Source organism: Periplaneta americana, chromosome 10 (assembly GCF_040183065.1).
Source record: "Periplaneta americana isolate PAMFEO1 chromosome 10, P.americana_PAMFEO1_priV1, whole genome shotgun sequence".
NCBI classification, from domain to species: Eukaryota; Metazoa; Arthropoda; class Insecta; order Blattodea; family Blattidae; genus Periplaneta; species Periplaneta americana.
Genome location: NC_091126.1, coordinates 121,791,454 through 121,817,989, shown reverse-complemented (window position 1 = coordinate 121,817,989; position 26,536 = coordinate 121,791,454). Strand labels below are relative to the sequence as shown.

The following is a 26,536-nucleotide window of genomic DNA, read 5'->3' as shown; positions in this document are numbered from 1 at the left end:
AGTAATGCATTTAATTGTTAGTTAGGTTGGGGGTTCTGTTTCATACTCCTGCCTCCACTGACGCTGCACTTCAACGACATTATCAAACCTCAGAAACCACTTCAGAATGCATTTTTGCTGCTCGAATGTCAAGCGTGCTCCAGCCATATTGTTTTCTCACTATAGCGATGAAAGTATCGACATCTGTTGAGTGAAAGACCATACTACAACATACTCGTAATTCAAATCAATTCAATATCCGGATACAGTCTGACAAAGAGTGTATACATTTTTTTGGCGGACTCTGTATATTGAATTTCATCAATTTTTCAGTACTCAAAGCCATATCTCCCTCACTTGCAGGCTTCAAATGCGCGTTTGCAGCACTTCATATACATGTTAGCAGGGCCACCAACATTTCGTGAAGTGCCACCGACAAGCCACTAAGTGGTGCTGCTAAGTAGCTTCGTCTGAAGGGGCCCTAAATCTGTATAATTAAACAGTTTTTCAACAAATCCTTCACTGTATGCAAGAAATAGAACTCAATTTTTTACAATGAAGAGAAAAAAATATTTTTACATTGGCTGGACTCATCACTGATTACAGTACAACACAAGCAACTTTTCTCTATTTTCTGGCAAAAGATCACACCTTCTGTCAGTTATACTGTTTTGTATTATGAAAAACCCATGAAATTTAAAAAGAGGAGAAATTAGTAGGCAGAAAAATGTATGGTTAAAGCCTGTTCAAAACATTCATTCACACGTTTGTAAGTAGACATGGCAACACTGAAAAGATTTTCACTGGATTCGAAAGAAAGTTGGAATAGTAACCATTTAGTCTATTTTGTTTTGGCCTCTTGAATTTATTAACACTTAGAGTTCAATGACTCTAAGGTACTTATAGAAATATTAACGAGGGGTGGAGAAGCAATATGTGAAAAAAATATTAATATTTTTATGAAATACGGAAATTTTATCAAAATTTATGAATTACGAAAATTGCATTCTACACATCACGAATCATTTAGATCCTTATTTCCATATCATTAGCAGGAATAGTTTAGAATATGAAATTTCATATTTTGCCCGTCACTAGTCATGAGTTCTGGATAGAATTGTGACAATTGATGAAACTTAGATATGCAGAAACATTATTGAAACCAAGATTGCTGGTATGGAGTGGAAACATTAAGGTTTGCCACCACCAAGAATGGTTAAGTGAATTTATCTGACAGAAAGGTAATGGGTACAGTTTTTTGAGATTTGGAAAGGCTGATATTAATATATTTTTTTCGTAGATCAACAAACAATGGTCTTAAAGTTGAGAAGACTTGGAAAATAGTCCAAATATATCATCCCCCCTCGTGACAACACCCGTCCTTATTGCACAAAAATTACACAGCTGCCCTTAATGAACTTAGCTTGGAAGTGCTGCCATATCCTCCATATAGCCCGGAATTACTTCTGTGTAACTGTTGCCGGTACCTGTTTGGACTGCCAAAGGAAAGCTTAGGAGGCAAAACATTTGCAATGGATTACCAGGTGGTCAAAGATGTGCAAAAATGGCTTCACAACCAACTAAATATGTCTTTTTGGAAAGAATAAAGAAACTCCCTGGGGAATTTTTATTAAATATACTTAGGGTGTGTGTGTTGTGTAATTTTCACAAATAAAGTCCAGATCAAATTTGAACACCTTCTAAGGTTTGTCAACTTGTCCAGCTTTTAAAGCTGATATCAGCATTTTCTAAGGTTTGTCAACTTGTCAGTGTGCGGTACCTGTTTGCCAGTTTTTTCACAAGTGCTGTGCCAGACTCTATTTTGTATAATTTCGTTTATTTTAATTTTAAATTTAAACTTTTATAGAGACTTAATGATCCCATAACAGGAGTTTATTTACTCTTCTTTCAGCATGTATTGCTGGTGTTTAATTATTTCAATTTTACTCTGCAGAAAGAGTCACCATCCACATATTTTTTAAAAGCTTGAAGTCTGATTTGCTGTATAAATAATTGCTCTCACAGGTTGTAAAAACTGATGCATGTTTGTCTTAATCTTACAAGTGTTAACCCAATCGCCTCGTTTGGCGAGCTATGATCTTAGTAAGACATCTTAATCAGTAAATGCATACTTACGGCATGCCTCTGACCAATTCTTCATCAAAAATCTTGTGTATTTATTTTTTCATCAAATTTTTTTTAAAGCACACTGCAAATTCATACTCAAACTTGATATCGCATTCAAGTACAAGAAATTTAAATCATTTAAATATGAGTCCATTGGGTTAATATGAATGGAGCTAATTAACTAGAAAATTCAGACTGTTTATTGGTTTAACATGTAAACAGCTTCTCAGCTAATAGATGATGAAAGTATTGGAGAAAGTCAGGCCAATACTTTTTTGAGGGGATGAGGGCTTTCTTTTCTACTTCCATCCAGTATTTTCAAATGAATTTACCATTTAATGATGATGTTTGTAATGGCATATTTGCCAATGTAAATAATATGGGAACTAACTCTAAGTTCAACATTTTTACAAGAGATATAAAGATGGTGTTCACTTTTAGATTATGATATGAATTTCTTCTGATCAGTTTATGCTTTACAAATTTAAACAGGAAGGCATAACAAACAATTCCCATAATTATGATTCTGAGGACGTATGAACAGTGGCGGCTCGTGAACTTGTGGATTGGGAGAGCTGCAGTAGATTTTGATACATACAAATTTCACTTCTTGACACCATTACTAGTAAGTGTAGGACAAAAATAAATGCACTACATATCGAAAAATCAAAACTTTCTGACTTAGTTGGGAGATGTCTGTGGCATCATTTGCTAATCGCTAAAAAAAAACTAATACCATTGATTTCAGTCTGAATTTCTGATCGGCAGACACTCAACTTGCAATCTACCAGTTCATTCTGAATTGTCTTAGAATTACCTTTAAACAGTGGCATGTTTCAAATGATGTTTGAGAGGCTCGTTTAGATTACTCATGGGCTGTAGCATCATCATGTCCCCTAAGGGGAAGTTCATATTGGCCACAAAATTTGATACAATCAATAATTTTTAAAAATAATTTCACGATTTTTTCTCACTTTTTGATTATGTTTGAGAATGTTTGTTCTGTTCATTTCACTTAATAGCGCAACAATATTAGTTTTGCTTAACATAGCCAATGAAACAATATTTTTCAGGTGAGATTGCGAAGATTCGTGCTTTTTAATTTTTAGGGGCAAATGTCCTAAATCTGTCACATCACTCCTAGTCTATGCAGTATCACCACCGAAGAGGAGGCAACCACAAATGCTCAGCGTAAATTTCATTGTTATACTTCCTTACATATATGCACTATTTTGGCTGGATGAAGCTTGAGTAAGATTTAAGTTGGATAACGAACGACCCTTTAATTTCACTTCATTACATCAATTTTCTCCCCAAGGGAAAGTTGAGAAAAATAAAATTAATATTCTGTAATTCAAACACACTCATGCTTGCACATTTGCAGTGGTTAAGTTAAGGTATTAAAACGTCACACCAAAGCAACACTCAGATATACTGATGGTCAACAATTTTCTAAAACTGGAAAAGAAGTCTCTTTCGTATTTTACGTGCTATATCAAAAGAATTCTACTCGTGCAATCATTTTGAGTTAAGGCAAATATTAGATTCTGCTGGAGCCTGGATATATACATAATAATAAGGCAAAAGGGAATATTAATTCCGTTATATTAACTCGATAAGATTCTACAACAATAAGTATGTGAAGAGAAAATAAAAATTTTGTCATTATGTTTCAAGGGAATAGAGAATCCATTTGACGAAGCATTACAGTAGCAGTGTGGGAGGGAAGGAAAAATCTTCCCTTGTCGCCTGGCTCTGCAAGCCACTGCAGCGAAATATGGGTTTTAAACAGCGGCAGTTTCCCTCTGCTTCCCTTCACCTCTCTACCCCCTGACCATGCAAGACACACTCTATGAGCTGACCACCCTGCAGATCCCAGGACGACTTTGAATGCAGTGTCAATTCCAGTACAGTCGACGCGCAAAAAGATTATGCATAAGATAATAGTACATATTCCCGGCCAGATGAAATATAAAGCAATTTACCAATAAAAGCTGTAACGATTCTTCTACAAATTAAAATAAATATTATTTTTATTTTCCTGTCAAAGCAGGGAGTGCTGCAGCTCCGCAGCTTTTATGGATGGGCCGCCCCTGCATATGTAACAATCTTTACAAAGAATTGAACTGTACTTGCAGTCCAAAATATGACAAGTTATACAAAGTTATACAATTTGTTATGACATTATCACACAGTAATGCAACAGAAGAGAATTTTTAGTTTAAATAGACAAGATAAAACTCAATTTCGTTCCTGAGTGAAAATAGATATCTTACATACTTACAAATGACTTTTAAGGAACCCGAAGGTTCATTGCCGCCCTCACATAAGCCCGCCATCGGTCCCAATCCTGTGCAAGATTAATCCAGTCTCCATCATCATATCCCACCTCCCTCAAATCCATTTTAATATTATCCTCCCATCTACGTCTCGGCCTCCCCAAAGATCTTTTTCCCCTCCGGTCTCCCAACTAACACTCTATATGTATTTCTGGATTCGCCCATACGTGCTACATACCCTGCCCATCTCAAACGTCTGGATTTAATGTTCCTAATTATGTCAGATGAAGAATACAATGCGTGCAGTTCTGCATTGTGTAACTTTCTCCATTCTCCTGTAACTTCATCCCTCTTAGCCCCAAATATTTTCCTAAGCACCTTATTCTCAAACACCCTTAACCTATGTTCCTCTCTCAGAGTGAGAGTCCAAGTTTCACAACCATACAGAACAACTGGTAATATAACTGTTTTATAAATTCTAACTTTCAGATCTCTCTTTTTAATTGTACATTGCAAATTAAACTATGAGGGAAAGTGCCATGGTGAAGTGTTTGATGAAAAATATTTTAATGAAGTCAGATATGCCACTGAAGAGTATAATAAAAATAATTCATAATAATCTGGCTGTATTTGTTGTGTGTTTCACATTTTCAATGCTGAATAATGTGTATGATAATGCGTTTACTTATTATAATTTTTCTTACGAAAATAATTATTAGTTGTGTCAGCTTCTTTTTGTTCTTGTCAGCTTTTTTGAACACTATTTTCAACTTATTTCAGAATTTTAACTTGGCAGCCCTGGAAATATATTAGATGTAGAAGGAAGAGTGTTATATTGTTGACTGATGTTGCAGCGGTTGGTGCAAGGTGGGCCTGGGGGGTGCCTTAAAGGGCCCGTTAGTCAGAAGAGCCTGCCAACTTCATTCAGTCCGTCAGACCAAACTCAAGTAGTTTATAGAGTCGTTGGGTCTCGTTCACATGTCAAGAAATCTGACAGCAGCCAGCAGACGGATAACAGTGCCTTCAGGTAAAAGTAGCATTATACAATGAAATTTGAGATATACTATTAGAATAGTTGTTTTTCAATTAGAATAGTTGTTTTTTCTTAGTAATTGTATTGTGCTAAAATGAAAGTTGAATATGTAGAAACAGTATATATTACCCAAAATGGATATAAATCATTATAAATAAAATTGACACCTTTAAAAATCGATACCATGTAAATGACACATGCATACTTTCTCATTATATATTTCACGTAGTAACTAATAAAACTGTCATTACATATAACATTGTTTCAAATAAGTTGTGGGTAACTGCTGTTTTCTCTTCCCAAATTCACACACCTCCCATACTGAAATCATTTTAATTCAAAGAAATGAAAAAAGTGTAAGGTTCTCTATGTGTATAATTCCATTTGGGGTCAGAAACAGTAATCTGAACCTGATATGGACTGGACTTAAGTGAAAGTCAGCTTTATTCTGATCACTACATACATTTCAAGATATCAGGTGTTTTTCCATGTTTGCTTAATTCGGATGAATAATGTCGAAATGCCTGTATATATCGTCGCTTACATAATTGTACAGGATGGCGCATAGGAAGATCAAAAATGGGACTTGGAGTGTCATTACAATTTCTGCCACTAGATTCATCTCGCAATTCTATTAAATGATTAATAGTTCCATTACTAAGCATTGTGTATCGTGAAAATTCTTTGATTAATTTTGCATTACTCGTCGAGTATGAAGATAATAAACATGCCAAGCATATTACAGTCTTATTTTAGGTCTATTGATGGCATGTTAAATAGCAGTATGCAAATTTTCAGTGTGATTTTTTTTTCACCTGTTTTATTCCAACAACATTACAATTGAACATTGTCCCCTTCAAAGTAATTGCCTTGGGAAGCCACACAATGCTGGAGATGGTTCTTCCACTCTTCATAGCTGTGCGGGAACTCGGATACTGGATTAGCCTGCAGCTGGTCGGTTACAGCCATTTGAATGTTGTCCGGGGCCCCAAAACGACGTCCTTTGAGGTCTTTTTCAATCTCGGGAAGAGGAAAAAGTCACAAGAACTCAAGTCGGGGGAATAAGGAGTCTGAGGAGCCAGAAGCCACAGGAATGTTCTTCCTGGCCAAAAAATGGGTTACTAAAATTGCTGTGTCACAAGGCGCATTGTCGTGATACAACACCCAGTTGTTTTTTATGTTTGGTCTCGTATGCATGACCCTTTTTCGAAGTCTTTCAAGAATCTCTTTGTAAAATTGTTGAATAACCCTTGGCGTGGAGGCACAAACTCTTTGTGAACGATTTCCTGGCCATCAAAAAAAAAGTACATCAGCATGCTTTTGATCTTTGATTTGCTCATTCATGCTTTATTGACCTTGGAGAGCTTGGAGTATGCCGTTCCATGCTCTGGCACTTGGTTTCTGGGTCGTACTCAAACACCTAAGTCTTATCACGGTAATGACATGTTCCAGAAAATGGGGGTCATTTTCAAGATTCCAAAAAAAATCAACGCACCTGTCCCTCTTCATGTCCTTTCAGTCCTGTGTGATGTTTCTCAGAATCAGTTTTGAGCAGATTTTTCTCACCTCCAATTCATTGGTCAAGATCTGATGAACGGTGGTGTGACTCAAATTCAGCTCTGCCCCAATCATTCTGTCAACCGATGATCTGCACGCACAGGATCCCGAACTCCGTCGATATTTGCATCAGTTCTTGCAACCGAAGGCCTTCTGCTGCGAGATTCATCTTCAGTTGACTCTCTTCCTTCTGCAAATGCCTTAAACCACCAAAACACCCGGGCTCTTGACAAAACACTGTCTTTGTAGGCCTGCCAAAGTTTTGCAAATGTTTCCGTTGCACTGTGTCCAAATCTGAAGCAAAACCTGATCGCACACCGTTGCTCGAAATTCGTGTCACTCATTGTCAGAACGCACAAGCAAAACCTGCTTCACTAAAACACGTGCTACAGACAACCAACGTGACTCTAGCGAGGTCCAACTCACATGGATGGTGCATCACATGTTTACCTGCCTCCCCTCCAAGTCCTGCATTACCAGTGTTGCCCGATCGAACACTACACGACCAGTTCTCATTACTTTATTTATACAACTTGTACCCAGCCTCTGAACTTTGTAATAAACAGATCAGTTACTTTGTTTCGCATTCAGTTTTTAATTTCTTCTTCTTCTTCTTCATCATCTTCTTCTTCTTCTTCTTCACAGATTGGCTTGTGTAGTTTCAAAGTATCCTTAAGTAAAGAGCTAGCTGTATTATACCTAGATTTCACACCAGTGTACTGTGTGTTATATATATATATATATATATATATATATATATATATATATATATATATATAATAATTTGTTACTATGTCGCAATCATTATGTTTCTTTAGACAAAGTTCTGGGAGTCAAGCAAAGAAACATGCTGAAAGCAATGGCAATGGAGGAGGTCGAGTGCCAGAGCTACATCGTGGCAAGACAGATCCAGAAGTGGTGAGGCAGCAGAGAGGGGACAAACGGGGCTCAGGCTCTAGTCCTGGTGCTAGCAGCAATGGGCTTGCTCGCAAGCCCGACAAGAACGCCGACAGGCAGAAGAAAATGGGTGAGTTGTGAAAACACTATACCCAGAAATACAAGTAACTTTTTCACCTCTTTAATTATGTACTTTAAATCTAATTAATTCTTTGAAATTAAGATTTACATCATCTCTATTAACAGTTATTTATGAAAGGCACTGGTGTTTTGCTTCATGTGTGTAAGATAGGATTTTCTTCTTTGGGTTTAATTTTATTGAACACCATGTTTTATTATTTTCTTGTCTTTTATATCCTTTGTAGTTGGTCATAATTGTATGTCTCCCTAGCATTGAGTATCATCTGAAGTTGAAAATTTAGTGAAATAAAGTTATACATTTTTAGGAATGCATGTTGGTACTAATGCCTGACTTGTTAGAATTTTCCATTGGACACGACCTCTTTTTTTGTCTGGCATTGTGAACAATTCCATTTCTAAGTTTGGACATGATATGATGTTGAGGACAACGACCAACATAGATGAATTTTATATGTGGGTAGATATTGTCATTGTATTTTGCCTTTGTCCTTTCTGTCAGGAAAAAAATTCTATTACACACCATAAATGCCCGACATGGGTTCTCCAGTTGTACTTCTCTCTTAAAAGTAAATTGCTTTCAGCTGATATTGAAATTAGATTTAGTAGTATGAGCTTAGTAATCACCAAAGAATGTAAATGCTTAGAAATCTTTTGTATCTAAGTGACGAAAATAATAATTGTAATGAATTAAATTCTTATAAAATTAATATACTATTCTGTAAATTAATCACATTTTTTCATTGTTTCATAGGTGTAAAAGAAGATGGAACAAGCAAAGAAAAGGAGTACTGCAATAATGCAGAAAAGCAGCAATCAAAGACTGACAGATCATCACCACACAGTTCGTCAGGGCTGCGCACAAATGGCGAAGGGAAGCAGAGTAAAGTGAGAGGAGTGCCTCAAAGCTTCGGCTATGTGAAGCGCTCCACAAATGGATGTACTGGCAACAAGAATGAGCTCCGCACAGCACAGGTATCGGCTGTACCTCGCACAAAGCTCAAGGTGTCAGGTGGCACACAGACATGTACCAGCGACCTGCAGCAACCCCCACAACAGCAACAACAGCAGCCCCAGCACCATCACTATAAGTCATATTCTCTCACTGGTCCCTCTGCCAGCCAGTTGTCACAAAGTGTGCGTGACCGACTCCTCCTAGGTTCACAGAGCCTGCCAAAACCTGGCTCAAGTGAGCATGCAGCCCTTTTTCATTCACACAGGAGCCAACAGCGAGCTCATCGACCCACAGATGGCTCTCTCTCAGACACAACCTACTCGAACTATGCAGATCTGCAGAACTACTATGCCAACAGCAGTCCATACAGTTCATGGTTGCGGTATAGTGCCACATATACATCATCACTCCCTGCCAGAGCAAGTGCTGGTAAGATCAATTTTTATTCTCATCGTTCATTTGTGATATTTGTCTTATACAATACCACGAATTTATTGAAGATTATTTGCTTGTTGTTAAATATAGCACTTGAATTTTCTGTTATTCACGCTCTATAAATTGCCTCATTAATATCATGTATTATTTACTTCGATTGAAGTCTTAATATGTAGGCTTTCACAGCCAGTGTCTAGTTGAAATGGAGCTTCTGGGCTAAGATGCCATGATTTACTGGTGTAGATATTCCCAGATATTTCGTCTACTACTGTGACAGACATCTTCAGTGGTTAGGTATCCTAGCAGAAGACTTCGATCTAGGAAACCTAATCACTGAAGATGTCTGCCGCAGTACTCCTAGCAGAAGACTTCGACCAATGATACCTAACCACTGAAGATTCTGCCGCAGTAGTAGACGAAATGTCTGGGAATATCTACACCAGTAGACCACGGCATCTTAGCCTGGAAGCTCCATTTCAATTTGATTGAAGTGTTCAGCATTTTTTTAATTCCTTCAAACTATCTGCCTCATTGAGATTTTAGGAGTTCACAGTATCTGTATGGCAGTGGTGTAAACAGTTTAATGCAGTGAGAGAACATCCATGGTGTTGAATAACTTGGGCATCTGTCTGTTGTTATGGATGATTTACTGCACAATGCAGATGAACTTAACAAACAGGATTGGCATCATGTTGTTGTTTGCAATCCTTGAACAATTTACACATGTTTCTCGCACCATAATTCATGAACTTTTCTTATCTCGAGTATGGAAAGATTTGGGTAAGGTGAATACGCACATGCTTACAGACAAACATGAAACAAACTGTATGGGCATTGCATTGTCTTTTTTGGATCAATACTCTAGGGAAGGATATTGATTTCTAACCAGACAATGTGACAAAGGTCGAAACTTGGGTTTTATACATGAAGACTGAAAATAAATATCAACTGATTGAATGGCATCATCCTCATTCACATCCAAACCGAAAAATTCAACCAGATACTGTCAATTCACAAAGTTATTTCAGCTGACTTCTGACTGTAAAGGTCCACTCCATAATAAATTCATGCCCCGAGGAACTACAGCAAATGCTGATGCGTATAGTACAACACTCAAGCCATCGCAGCAGGCCAGTCAAAATCACAGAAGAGGTTGTTGCCTAACAGTGTGATCTAAGGCCGCAGTTGGGAGTTTTCGTCGGAGTTCTTCCATTTTCCCATATTAGGCATCTACATCATTCCATCAACATTTCTCCATTGCGTCATCATTCCATATCAATTCCCGAATGCTGGCTGGTGATGCACAGAGGGGGCTGGCCTAAGGACAAGTGGGTTGCCTGCTTGAAACCTGGCTACGCAGCTTACCTTAGTGTAATCAGCTAGTAAGGATTTGAGAATGCACCTAGCTTGAGGGTTAGTGCTGTAGATCTTAAAAGGTCGTAGTACCCCCCCCTCCAATAAATTCAATTAAAGAAAAATTCCTCCCTAACAACAGCCATCTCCCTGTTACTAAGAAAACAAAGTCAAACTATATCAAAATTTCAACTGAGAAGTTTTTGACTGTGTAACTTACAGTCCGAACACTTGGTCCTTACAAAATTGGAGGATTTTGGGGGGGGGGGGGGAGGCAGAGGAAAACACTGCTGAAAAGCTGAAGGAAACTGTCACTACATTTTCTAAGCAGATTGATGGCAGAGATGTATGACGAAAAACTTATTATACAGTACAGTAAATGCCTAAATATCTAGTATAACTAAGTGAAAAAATAGAGTCATGTATGTAGATGTAAAATAAACTTCGTTTAAAAATCTTAATTGGCTATTTTTAATTTTAGAATCGGTACAAATTTCTGAAAGATCCTCGTAACAGGATTACTAGGATATTGATACTTCTATATTTATCAGCAATGGATACAGAATACTGCATTGGACTAGTATAGTAAAGCTGTGCAGGTCTTAAGGAAAATAGTATTAAGACATGAGTAATGAGCTGCAATTTTGGAACCAATCATTAGCCAATTAGGCTACTAGCCAGTTCAAGTAGTTAAATGAACTGGTTTTCGATCTCTGGAAGATGCAGTGAGGTTTGTAATATAATTAGGGGACAGATGTTGATGACCTACAAATCTACTTAAAATGATCATTAAAATGCCCTTAAACCAATGGAAAAATGACATAAAATTAAAAGAAAATGACATTTAAATATTATTCAAAGTACTTGGACCACAACTTCTTGAAAATTAGTCACCTTGTTTCAATGACTGCAAATGTCGGAGAGAGGAGGCTACTTTCTGGAATTTGGCTAAGATAAAGGAAAAGGACATGCAACACAATGGAAGTTTTAAGGGAAACTATAGATTTTAATGAGGGTTTATAATGTGTTTCAATCAGGGGTAGTCCATATCAGTGCCTTCATTCTCCGTCTCCTCCTCCTTCCACTTTTCACTTTTGTTACCAGATCATCCAGATGAGGTAGTGTGAATGACAAAACAAATTGTGGGCGCAATGTGCATTCTTGCAATCTTTGTGTTAAAAATACTGTCTACTACAGTAGACATCCTTTCCAAACCATGTTGGGGATACAAGTTAATGTCCAGGGAACTGTGAAAGTTTCCCTCCTTCCTAACATAAATTCTAAAGACATCCTTGTACCGACAAAAGAACAGTAGCAGTTAAAGCCTTCACTTAAACTAAGCTGTTGTCAAGCATTTTATATTACTTTGTGTGAAGTGAAGCCTTCAGTGGAATGATGGATGGACTTTAGAGTTTGTTCCAAACTATAAAACAAAAACTTCACTGTTATTCACTTATTCAGTAGGTAATTACTACTTACCTATTTGCTTAGAAAAAGATTTAACAGACTAATCAGTAAAGAATAAAGTAAAATGCATTCCAAATGATCTAAAGCAGGGACCGTCAAGTGACTACACTCTCGTGCGTACGTACAAACCCTCAAGCCCTGACGTACGGCTGCGGGCAAGGGTAGCTGCTTCCACAGTGGCGGAGCTAAGAACTTGTATGTGAACCAAATTTGTGACAAGAATGTAAATTAATTTCAGCTTTTAATTGAAGCACACTTTCACTGTTAATTGCACTATACTGAAAAACAGTACTCTATACAATTTTGTACAGTTAACTATATACGAAACAAATTTTTGCATGTTTGCACAATAATGAAACAAAACAAAATATACACTTTTATACAGATTAATATACTGTTTGTCTTCTTCTCATTGCTATACAATTCAATTAACAAAATAAAACAACAGTACAAACGTTGTTATTCAAATACAATTCTCTAATAATAGTACTTTTTCTTAAACATCAGAGATCCGCTGCGAGTTTTGCAGTTTTCTGTTAGTAAGCAGCTATTTAATTCTCGGAGCTATTGTTTTAGTACCAGCCAATCACAAACATGCTTTCAATTGTTCATCACTTAGTTGTTTCTGTGACGTGACTTTGTAAACTTCATTAAACAAAACAGTGTTTCGCATACGTAGGTTGTCCCAAACATTTACAACGTTCTTGCAGCAAGATTGTACTGTTTAGGAAACCTTTCTCGTGGGAAACAAGTATAGAAATGGTTAATACTTTTTCTGTTTTGATACTTATCCTTTAGCTCAATATCGCTTTGTAAATCAAATATTTCTAATTGTAGTTCAGCAGGAATATCCAGGACACTCACTGAAAAAGATATTGCAAATATCTTAAATTGTTGTTCAAGATCTCTAATATCCTCAAATCTACGTTCGAAACTTCGCACAATTGTTGCATTATTCTTATATATTCTTTCATGTCCAAGGCTTCTAACAGGTTTCCCATGTACATCCATAAATAAGGCAGTTTCATTTCTAAGTGCGAGAAAACGTTCCAGAATTTTTCGACTTCACCACCTTACCTCGGTATGGTAGAGTAAATCCCCATACTGTTAATACCATCAAGCAGTGCCCTGAAGTCCCTGTGATTGAGTCCTTTAGACCTTATGAAATTAATTGTTCGCATAACAACATCCATTACATTTCTAAGGTTCATGTTTTTAGCACATAAATATTCCTGGTGCAAAATGCAGTGCACCGGTGCCCCCAAGCGACCTCGATAGGTTCCACCACTGATAGACTGCAGTGTACAAGTGTACTGCCTGCAGTGGAAGCTGTAAGTAGGCCTGTACTCCCTCTCGCGATCTTGACTCAACTTGGCGGAGCCTGATCTAAAGTATCAAAGTATTAAAAATGCCAAACAAATATATAAAAATGACCTATTAGTTCAACAACGTCAAAAAATGCATTATAAGAATTTTTTTTACGTTGATATTAACATATTGATTCTATATTCTATATTATAGGCATTGTCCTAATGTGAAAAATAAGATGACTTTTCATCAACATCCACCCCCTAAGTAATATTCTCTTGTCTGTTCCTCCATTCTTGTCTTTTTTATTATTTCATCAACAATGTGCAGCGTCAACGTTTCAAACATAATTCGATTAGCTTCTCTGATTTCTTGTATTACATGAGTTTCGATGATTCTTTGCATTGCAGCAGGCTTAGTAGAGGCAGACAGTGTTGAGTCTCTGTGCTCCTTACCAGCACAGCTGCAGCATCATCGCGCCAGTCTCACACATGCTCGTCTGCTGATGCACCAAAGGGAAAGCAGTGCTTCACCAGGACCACGTTTGAATCGCAGCAATAGCATCAGGTAAGTTCACTGGCGTATTTTCTTTCTATATAACTTCATCACAATTGCTTGAAATTTACTTTGTGTACACGCTGTGCTATTTTGTGAACTTCTTAATGATTACAGTGGTCCTTTCAGAACAAGGGCGCCCGCCTACTTGTGTATTACTTTTAGCATACTTCTTCCCGTCATTGATATTGTGAGAATGCTTGTTATGTAATCTGAACTCCTTCAGTAGTTTCCATATCCCGAGAAAAGATCAGCACTCTTGTTTTGGGATGGTGCACAGATGAATGTTCTCCTATTTGAATTTGGTACCCCTCCAGCATAAAAGTTCTGTTTTTGTACCTTTGATGGTATTGAGTGTGCTTTATATTAATTATTTTAAATGTATATTTTATTTGAGACATGGAAGCAATGTTAACTGTAAAAAAAAGGTTATACAGAAAACTCTCGATTGTCCATGCACAGATTATTTGGTTTGCAGGTTATACATACACCGTTAATGTTTATTTTATACTTTATTTTTATCACGAAATTTTGAATACATGTGAACCGAGCTTGGAATCCAATTGCGTGAGTATCAAAATTGGCTGTGGTATAAAAATAGTCTGTCTGTAACAAGCCATCTTTTCCCTTTATTTTTTTTATTGTAGGTAACATGTTTATAAGGCTTATAATATGCATTTTTCAACTGACGACCAAACAAAGGAGTATTGATTGGTTGAACACATTTTGTAATTGGTCAAAACTATCTGTGTTATCCTTAATATCATTGTCTCCATTGTATGTACAATAATGAGTACAAGTAAGAATGTTAACGAAGTGCAACAATATTATTGTAATTAAAATTCCATTGTTTCACATAATTTAGAACAGTATCAGTACATTTCAAAGATTACTGTTAAAAGTGATAATCGAATGTTGTTAAGTGTTTGACACATTACATTTTCAAATACAATTCTGCATGCCTAAGGTTTATAAAGATTAGTTCTGCAGTAAAAAAACAAACATTGTATTATTCATTAGCATTTGTTCGGTGATTAGCCCAGATAAACGAGAGTTTACTGTAAAATTGAGAATTTTATCCCATACTCTTGGTGGCGGGATGAGAATTGCACAGCCTTTTAAACTAAGTACAGTGATTGTGCGACATATGAGTTGGGAGTTTGAACACTTTATTATTTGCCAAGCAGATAATGAGGAAGAAGACGTGACACCTGATCTTTAGTGATTACAGTGCCTAGAATGTAAAATCTCACGATTATGTACTGGTATAATTTCTTAAATATAACAGTTTATTAGAATGGTAAATTCGCTGTTACTTCTCAGATTTGCATAGAAGGAATTGTTCAGATTTGCTTATTTCACCTCATTATACGTCACTACTAACACAATACTAAAACAGAAGAGGAAATGGTAAACTTAATCGCCCTGCTGAAGAGACCAACATAATGCTATCCTGATCTAAAAGAAGAACTTTGTAGTGTGATTGCACCATTGTATATACTTAAATGTGAGAAATAAACAGATTTCTGTTTCCATTTCTGAAGAATGACGTTATGAAGAAAGTTCTTGGATTTATCTCCTTGAAGTTGATCATTTTCACCTGTGCTTAAAATATGCATTAAATATATACTGTAATGGTGTTAAATAAAAATTGTATAACTGTTACGTGTAATTAAAATGACAGCATAATTTTATGTTATTGCATTGCATAATAACCAGTATTTATTACATAGGATTTCGTAATTAGGCGTATATTTTACTCATGCACATTAAACTAGTACGCCATATTTGAAGTTGATCTTATCAAGAATTCGGCAGTTTCATTTGCTACATCTAACATCACACTCAACAATACCAGCCTGAAGTCACCAGTTTCATCTCAACAGACACACTCCTGGAATCATTTTGTGATGTCTGGGATGAGAATGATTTCAATGTTTTAGATCCACAAAATCTGAGAAGATGTACCCGTCCATGCTTCAGCGCTCTGAAGAACTGGATCCATACTATGGGATACCCTTATGTTCAAACCCAGTGAGCCACAGCACAAGCCACCACTCCTCCCAGCCCACTAGTCCGACACCCAGCCAGGTGTCTCAGGGCACTGCCTCCAGGTGTGTGTCGAAGATACAGATAATCTGCATGAGTAGGAGAGCACTGTTCACACAGTCTCTAAGATGCCAAGGTTTTGTGGTCGTTAAATTGATACCACACTTTGTCAAGGAAGGAATTGTCTCCATTGTTTTAAGAGTACCTCAGTAGTTTTGCCTGATAGAAACACTAATTATGCCCCTCCTTCCCCCTCTCCAAAAAAAACAACAGTGTGACTTTCGGATTTTCAGGTTCAAATAAAATGCAATGTTGTTACATGGTACATCAAAAAAAAGAGAATGCAATTTTGCTAGATGCTATTGCTTTCATAGAGTTTCATATTTTAACAAAATTATCACTCTGATCTGCTTTTAGTATTCTTTAGTATACTTCAGTTATGTATATGACATAAATGATATAGTTAAATCTATAGGTCTTCTTTATTTTATTGATGTGTATGCCACTGTAAGAAGCTGGAGATATTTCAGAGACATACAATTCAGTTAAAATTTCATGGTGTACCTTATATTTTTAAGAAGTAAAAATTGCAATGTAAGTCAGAAACATTTAAAGGCTTCTTTTTTTTTTTAGGAGACCTATCCATTAAAACAGTAGTCCATAAGTTTTTGTAAATGTAAATGTATCTAATTTAAATACTTATACAGCATTAGCAAGTTTGGCACACATTTAAAAAACACCAGAGAAGACAAAATTATGAGACATTCTGTTCTATTCCAGAGTATAAATAAGACAAATTTAGTAAAATTTAAAATTCAAATGTTAAGTTGGTTACAAATATTTCTGAAGATATTGGACCAAGAGACTAACTAATTCAGCAGTGAGATAATAAAATGTCAACGAAACAATGCAATAAAATAAGATCCTAGTCAGCATATTACATTAGATTAGATTTGGAAAGTTACTCATCGACTGCAATACTAAACAAGTAAACAGTGTTACTTTCCCTGCAATTTCTTTATTTCTTTTGGTTCACTTTCAGAATTAGTGTAAGACTTGTTCATTTTCCAACTCAAGCCATAATGTTTCATAAATTTATCCGCCAGATGGCAACGAATGCCACGCCCATCGTATTGATCAATATTCTAGAGGGGCAATACTAGAACGTAAATAAATTATTAAATTACTATAACTAATGTATTTATAAATACTTTATGTCTAAAAAGTAGTATATGGCACATGATAAAAATGATTTTATTTTGTTCATAGGTTTGCAAACATCCTTACTCACAAAAGGAAGTGTAATTTTCAACATTTGTATTATAAATATCTATTCAAGATGCAACTCACATTTTTAGTGTCTTACATAAGTGTCAATTTAAAGTCAAAATTTGAATAGGAACTCGTAGGTGACATACAAGTTAGAAACGCATACAAATTAATAATAACTTATATTTCATTGAATGTAATGTTTGAATTAAGAACAATTGCAGCTGTAATAACTTCAACATCAGTGGGCTTTTAGAGTGATTGTAATTGGATAATAGTGATGTACTTGAAAGGAAGCACAATGTTGTGTTAGGAAGTAATATACGACATTCTTCTACAAACGAAGAAATCCATGAACGTGCATCTATTTCCAAAACAGGATACAATAGTTGGCCAGGATGCTAATTTTCATTTTTGGAAAGAGGATAGAATGAGGTGTTCCAAAACATAGGATATGTTCCTCTCCTTGACATTGTTAATATACAATTTTTGTCAAAAGTCTCCATTTATTCAGATTTGTAATGTATATAATATACAGTACGTCTGTTATTGGGACTGTAATTTTAGTTTCAAAATGTCTCCTTCACATTTAATATTTTAAAACATTGAATTGTCGCAGATTTAATTTTGTTGTGATATTCACAATACCGGTAGTAACATATAAAGGTTATATTTTATTTGGACATGTATATCAGTAACAGAATAAGTACATATATGGTAGGAATAAAGCAGGTATGGATACTTTTAATTTATTAGTCCGATATTATTTGGTTACTATGATAGCTGTAAGTACATCAGTAGATACAGTAGATATTATGGAGAGTTTCTGTCTATACCAGTGGTTGCCAAATGCCACGAAATTGTAACGTATTGGTCAACTTAAAGGTAAGAGCGTGGTAATCTTTATGGCGAGAAGAATGACTTCGTGCATTGTTCTTTCATAGGCCTACTCCATTTAACATTTTACCCAGAACAAAAGAAAAACTGTTCCTCCCATGCGTCTTAAAATGTATCTTTTTGCGTGTTTTCCTTTAAAAAAAAAAAAAAAAGACATCAAAACACAATATTCAGTATTACAAGTGTACATCCGCTACTCATATCTGTCTGCTTACTTCTAACGAAGTGAAAGGGGTAAGAAGAGGGTGGAGGTATGGTGCCATTGTTAGAATTGAGTAGAGGCAGGGGCATGTGTCATGACACAGCTTTTGGTGATCACTGGTCTATACTAATACATTTATGGCAGAATGTATACATAATAATATATGAAAATAATAGTTTTTATGCTTCCATAGAATATGGCCCTTGCACGCTAGTTTATACACTTATTTTATTTTTTTTTTAATATGCAAGGAAATAAATATCAACTAACCAAGTTCTGAATGGATGCATTCTCAGAAGTACAGTCATGTTGTGAAGTGTCCTCAGTCTAGATCCTGGTTTTATTCTCATAAGCTCTGCCATTAGTGATATCAAGTAATTGTCATTCTTATGTTTACCAGCATTGTCATTGCTTGGTAGTTTACAAGAACACAATGTTGTGCATGGCATGATTACATGTATCTAAAGATGGTGTGTGATAATACCCATTTTTCTTCTCCCTCCCCCATCAAATGTCATTGTTTTCATAAATATGATTGTATTTATTCTTCGGTATTCATAATTTTGAGTTTTTCCGTGGATAACAAATGTATACTTTAGAAAGAGATTACATTACATCTTATTGGACATAAAGCTGTATATTCTTAAAATTAAGTTCTGTTTCAATAAAGTTCCTTGCACAGAAATGCCAAATGTAATTGATTTACAAGTAATATAATAATTATTTTCAATTAAATATACTTTCGATAATATTGTTTCATTGTGCAAGATCACTCATTCATCTGCATGGTTTTTACTGAATTCATTCCATTTATGCGTTTTAATAAATTGATTAGTAATTCTGAAAAAAAAAAAATTGTTTTATTACACTATTTCAAACAGATAGTTTTTGTATTCATTTGTAGCAAGATTAATGACTATCTCAGAGAAGTGTATTGTCACCGTAGATTTCAAGCAGTTAACTTCTTTGTCATTATTTTCTCGTTTTGTGTATTATAGAAAATTATTAGGAATTTGAAGAGGGAGGGAAGGAAACAATTATTATTGAAGCTTAAATGAAGGATAAAGTTCTTAAACAGTAATCAGTAACACTGTTTAAAAAGTAAGTGCAGATTCATATTTCTTATTCATTTATTTACTATTCTATTTTTAAAAAGTTGCTAAATTTATTTATCCAATTTTCAGGTTTAACTACTCTCCAATTACAACATCTGCATCTAGTCATGGATTGAGTCGCATCAGTATCTCCCCATACTCAGGTCTTCTTTCAAAAACAAATTCCAAAGATGATGAGAGTAAGTAAAACAAAACAATATATACTGTTAAGCTCTACATACATAGAAGATTAGAGGAAGATTATTTCTAAATTTAAATTATATTTTTTTTTATGTCAGGAACTGTCTTTGTTATAGACTGTTTTAATCTATTCTGATGAATGATGTAATTGATGTTCATTTAATGTGTAGAACCAGATTTATTTGTGTTGGGGATAGTTTTATATATCTGTGTTCTGAATATGATAGTAATGCCAACTCACAAACAAAAGGAGTCTGTTACTTTCATCAAGCAGCACTTTTCAGTGACCTGCCAGCGTTTACTAGTGAAAACAAAGTTCAGATTTTTCTGTGATGAAAATTGTTTGCCGAAATTATGAGTGCTAAATACAGAGTGATTCATATAAAACTAACACATTTCTTTCTTTATATATTTCAACAAGAATGATGCTAACCACAATTTGTTGTAGGGTATCTCAAATGTAGAGTATCTTTGGGAGATTACTATCCTCTGTAGAAAATTCTGAAAATGCTCTCTCTACTGCTCAAGGCACAACTCAACACGTCATTCCATGTTACTGGCTGCTCGTTGGAGGACTCTGTTGTCAACCATTGATCTCATGTGTAATGTTCTTCATCAAATCGTCCAATATCTGGGAATGTGTGGCGTAAACAGATAATAGTGGAACTAATTTTTTTCGACCAGACTGTGAACACTGCAGAGTATTGTCACATTTTCATGGAGTTTGTTGAGCAACTGGACAATGTAGAGCTGGGTTAAGGGTCCTGCCTTGAGTAGAAAAGAGGACATTTTCAGCATTACTATAGAGGTTAGTAATCTCCCAGAGATAATCTACATTTGAGGTATAACAAACTGTGATTAGCATAATTCTTGTTGAAATAAATAAAGAAAGAAATGTGTTAGTTTTATATGAATATCTCTGTATGAGTTTATACTGAAACTTTCATTTAAAGACAAATTGAATATGCTATTTTATAGACTAATGGAAGACCTATCATTCCAAATGGGCTAAGTGCCACAAATTAAGTTTTCAGATATTCAGAATCAACCTTTCTTCATGAACATACAATAAGATATACATTTGCTTAATATTACAAGTTAGACTTGGGAAAACACTATTTGTTTATGAAATTGGAGTCAGTAAAAACATAAGCCTTACTACTTTTACAAAAAAAAAAAAAAAACAACGAAATGATGAACACGCCAATTCCTTTGAATTCGTCACTCTTTTCTTACTCAAACCTGACATGTCTATGTAGAACTATTTGTGTTCTTCAGGCAAGTATCCTATCGTTTGTCTTCTCAGCAGACAAACGGTTTGCACCAGTGACTTCCTTTATTTCATATCTTCTGAAATCATCATATTTTCTTCCTATCTTAAGCACTGTTATAATTTGCCATTTCTCTGTGTTATACTAAATGACTTCCTAATCTGTACCGGTACCTCTCCAGGAGTGGTAATTTTAATCTTTCTTGCAGAAGTAATGTTGATCTTTGATGCATTAATGACTGCATTAGCTACTTGCTGAAAATCAAAGAAATCATTCTCTCCTATATGTACAACTTGAAATGGTTGTGTAGGGCGAGAAGTTGCTACCATTATTTTTAAGATCAGTAGGAATAAAAGTTGTGACCTTCTTTCTTTCCTCAATTAGAGCACAATCGCGGTCACAAGGTAAAAAGATATGGCCTGAAACTATATATTTATGTTCAGTAGACTTGAAAACATCATTTGCACTCGGCAACATACATAAAGATCATGACTTAGTTCTTGTTTTGGGGACAGGATTTATTATTCCACACAATAAGTTTTCTCTTTGGAATAAACTTAGAACAATATTTACTATTTCATATACAGTAGATAAGATTTGTTATCTATTTGCACTACCTACCACCTGAACCCTCATTCCACATATATACATGAATGCATCATTTGTATCGTGGGCATGTGCACCATAGTTATAACATGATACTTGTCTCGTGTAAAACATATTTAAATGAGTTAAAGTAGGATCAGACATTACCTGCTGCAGGTACATTGACAAAGTACAAACATTACTATCAGGAATGGACGAGTCTACACTGTCTTGTTTCAAAGTCTCTTTTGCCTTTTTTTTTTTTTCTGTGGTTCCATTCCAAGAGAGTCTTCGAGTTCGGAGATTGTTTCGTCTTTCTCTTGGTTTTGCAAGTTACACAGATCACTCTTCTGGCAAGTGTGTCTGTTCTAGGATGGCAAAAACTTAGATGAGGAAAGTTAAGAAGGAATACTCGTTTATAATACTAGTGGTGCACTTTGCTGTGGGATATTTAGCTTTAAATGCTTCATACAACTTATTAATTTTCAGATCTGGTGATAAGTACTCTTTATTTGATTTCTTTTGAGAATAGTGTCAAACGTCTCTTGTGTAGGTCGATCTCAAGAGTACTTCTGGTATTGGGACTCTCCTCTTTTATCTTTGTACACTGTTTCACTGTTCTTCTTTTTCTTTGCCAGGATTTCAACTTTCTTCTTGCTAATTTCATGAACATATTTGTTCAAACACATTTATGATGGTCATCACCATCAGGTTCTGTGAACACTAAAGTGGACTGCCTGCGACTTTATTCTGAATTTGTATACTTCCCATTTCATCTTCGGTTCACTGGAATCACCTGAATCAATCCTATGGGGTATATTTATTGGTTTTTTTTTTCAACTTCATAAAAATTTTTCAAAAAGTTTATTCTTTATTTGAGATGAGAGTGAATTGCAATTCAAACGCTATTTACATATCTGAAATAAAATTACTTCCTTTAATACTGGGAAGATATAAATGACAGACAGGCAGTGCTACTTACTAAAATGTTATTTAACAATATAGTTAGGTAATCTAAAATAATATCAGGAAAAGGTAGTTTTATCTGTAATTAAAAATATGAAATATTACATAACTCTCAAGTACTAGTGTATGGAAAACAAATATTATGCATTAATATCATATCTACGTTTTAACTGTCGATGGTTAATCTTAGCCCAACATGCATAATGCTGACTATTTATAATTATACACTATTATAGACAAAACTGTCCCGCGTCGTGGTCTAAGGCATCCTGCCTAGGACTCGCAGTTATGGAATGCGCGCTGGTTCAAGTCCTCATGGGAGAAGAAATTTTCTCATAAAATTTCGGCCAGTGTATGGGACCGGTGCCCACCCAGCATCGTGATTCACTTGGGGAGCTACGATAGGTAGCAAAATCCGGTTACGCAAACCAGCTATAACGGCTGGGGGGCTCATCATGCTAACCACACGATACCTCCATTCTGGTTGGATGATCGTCCACCTCTGACTCGGCATGTGGCCGTGAGGATTATTTATTTAGAGAAAATTACGATAGCATTATAATGCTTATCAGTTGCAGCAGGTAAATTTTTATGTTAATCTGAGAAATTCCTGATTTATTGAAATCAGTTTCCGATTTTGTCAGCAGCAACAAAAGTAAACAAAGTAATATAACCTCTAAAACGTATATACATAATAGGTTTTCTTTTAGAGGGCATCTCTTTTCTACCTCGTGAATGATACCAGTTACATCTAACTCTCAAGGCGTGTTCACATTTCCTTTTCGAACCTTCAGTTTTTTTCCATATCATTTCCATGTGTTCAATTGGTAGACATGGTTCCTATGTTAATTTTAATCTCAAATACAAGCTGGCTTGACATAACCTATTATATACAGAGTAGAAGTGATATAACACTGCGCATTGAAAGGAGGGATAGATTACACGAAAATAAAAAATCTATTATACATTTTGAGATTAAGTGTACAGTTAATTAAATAATTGCATCGAAAGTTTCAACTCGCTGGCAATGTCGCAATGCCAAAGATTCTGCACTGAGGCATTGAACTCATCCGAAGTGCTATATTTCAAAATCAAGTGACTCCTTCGGCCCGGGTTTTTCTCAACCAAATTTAAAATCTCCTCTTCCCTGTCAACAATTTCATCAGTTATTATCGACCCCAATTGCGAAATGTTGGAATTATGCTGTCCATGTCACGGATTAGCTAGCAGACAGCGATGAATATCTGTGCACTGGGTAATGAATGGATGAATTAATGTTATAGCCATGATGTCCCATGTTGGGCAAAGGTCTCCTGTGCTGGGGGTAGGACCACCTTTACAGAGGTGGCTCATGGGTACTCGCTTGGTTAGTCAATCCAGACGAGTTCTAGATATTGTCATGCCACAGTTATTAACTCTGTTAAACTTTACTAGTCTCAGCACTTTGTTCTTTGGTCCTTTTATGCACTATCCACAAATTACTATCACCAGCACTTTGACAAATACTGAGACTACTATTTACAATATTTTAACTAGCACTTCCATGAATACTGATTTTACTATTTACACTATTTTAATTAGCACGTTCACAAACACTGACTTTATTATTTACAATATTTTAATTGGCACTTTCACAAACAATGACTTTACTATTTACAGTATTTTGACACGTATATTTGATATTTTCAACTAACACTTTCAAAATCACTGAGTTTACTATCTACAATATTTAATATCCTACCAGAAACCTTTCTGCATACATGCATAGAATGGCACGCCAGTTGCAAATGGCAAAATAAACTTCATTTAAGATTGAAAGATCACGTAATACTGGGACAAGACGACCTTGACTACCAATTATCCTCCAACTCCTATCGTAAGAAAGTCGAGCTAGAATAGCTGATCACTGTTGCCACGTCTAGTCTTGTTAGTCATGCAACAAATTTGCATTACTTTTTATTTAATTTACATGAAAACTATCCATTCTATTGAAATACAACAAAGGAAAAAAAAATTCTTCACTACATTCTCTATTGGTATCGACAGAAATCAAGATCCTGGGCATTAATTGTTCACGATGCCGAAGTTCAAGTTTTCGGGGGGGGGGGGGGGGGGGAGTAAATTCGAAAACTATAAACTTTCCACCGATATGGTATTAGACTCTTTTGTTATACTCAATATGAACAATTCACTCTGTAAAACTACAGGGTTATTTCGCTTCCACCCTGTGTGTATATATATATATACTGGGTGTTCATTTCAAAGTGTGTCATGACGTCACTGTTGTTGGGTCACCGATTTGAAGCGAGTTTCAGCTTAAATGTTAGAGAAGTTGCCTATTATTTAAGGCTTTCTTCAATCTGAACTTGAGAACGTGTACGGTATAACTTGAACGTCGTAGCAACAAATGGCGGTCTGTACGGTCTGTGTGCTACCATAACCTCTTTCGAACTGTGTTTTGCGCCGGCAAGTCGTATGCAGGGTATTTGTTATCATCGGTTGCGTACGGTAACATTCCACAACACAAATCAAATGCTCCGTGTCCATGTTGACCGTCGAAGTTAATGTAAACAAATACGTAAGTAATCGTCTTAACCCTCTCCCCATATCCCGACAGTACGTATTTCCAAACAGTTCACATTCCTGCCACTACTGGCGTTACCGTACATATTGGCACATACTCTTCAGAATGTACGCCGTACTTGCTAGGCAACTTCTCTGCCTCTTAGGTTATACACCTCTGCGGAAGTGTAGGAAGATTGAATTCTCTAGGCTCATCAGCTAGCCACATGAAGGCATACAGCGAGCCAAGACACATTTTGAACTGAACACCCAGTATGTATATATATATATATATATATACACACACACACACACACACAGTATTTTTTTTTTTTTTGGTAATGATACATATTTACAAACTTAATATATTATGACGGAGCAAAGAGTAGTTAGGAATTATTTAGAATGAACAAGCTAAGGAACTTTGTACTTGCACCATCTATTGGAGTTGACTGCAACTCATTCTCTTGTCTTTGGATATAGCCCTTTTAGTACGTACAAGGACGTCACACATACCACCAGTAGACGAAATATCTCGTTTTTTTCTTTCTCTTAACGGCATTTAGCCTTTTTGGGATGGTAAGAAAAAAATGTTCGACACAAGTACAGCATTTTACGAAGAATGTATAGTTTGAAATGTAAAAACTAAGTCTAGTAATTACCATCCTTGCTATTGGATCTGAGATTCACACATCTGAGAGTGATGGATTGTTACTTGAAATAAATATCCTTAGATGCATGACTTCCTTTGGAAGCTTGGGTGAAACCATGTCATAGAAACTTGCCCATGAATCAGAGGATTCAAGTCGAAACTTGTCAGCCATTCCTTGTCACCAACGTCAACATTTGGAGGTAGCTATGAACCCAGGATGTGTATACCTTTCCCCATCTTCCACCTGCAGTCCATACCAAAATGAGTCCTACTCACGTTGATATAAACCTCAGTATTCTCGTATCCAATATAACATTTATATACACTGTCGAGCTGCCAGGATCTCAAGAAGAGAAAAAATTAAAAATGAAGTTATTAGGCAAAAAATGGGAGTCAAACATACAATTTTGGATGACATCTCAACAAATCAGTTCACTATTTTCTCGTTACCGACACATCTCTAGGAAGTAAATTACTGGCTGTAAGAAAATCCATTGACTGCCCATTTATCGTAATTAGAAATTAGAACTTCATTTTGAATTATGCAAATATTCACTTTGTAAATTGGAATTACATTTTTCATTTTAACATAGATATAAATAGGAATTTTAATTGAGATAATGGTTAGTTCTAATTATCCGACGTTGTATTACCAGACTTCACTGTGTGCGTGCGTGCGTGCATGTAAAATGTCAGTCAATTTAA

General features: G+C 35.7%; 1 protein-coding gene across 7 annotated transcripts in view; it reads left to right on the top strand.

Annotated features, from left to right (window-relative positions):
* sick (sickie) overlaps positions 1-26,536 on the top strand; it is a 461,315-nt gene that overhangs the window by 375,778 nt on the left and 59,001 nt on the right. For 6 of the 7 annotated variants that reach the window (XM_069838099.1, XM_069838098.1, XM_069838100.1 and 3 more), the window contains 6 exons: positions 5,240-5,412; positions 7,794-8,002; positions 8,765-9,394; positions 13,939-14,095; positions 16,027-16,197; positions 19,685-19,794. In XM_069838099.1, coding sequence (XP_069694200.1) covers positions 5,240-5,412; positions 7,794-8,002; positions 8,765-9,394; positions 13,939-14,095; positions 16,027-16,197; positions 19,685-19,794 — 1,450 coding nt within the window. The remainder of the gene's footprint in view (positions 1-5,239; positions 5,413-7,793; positions 8,003-8,764; positions 9,395-13,938; positions 14,096-16,026; positions 16,198-19,684; positions 19,795-26,536) is intronic. The other variant, XM_069838101.1, reaches the window with a different exon arrangement.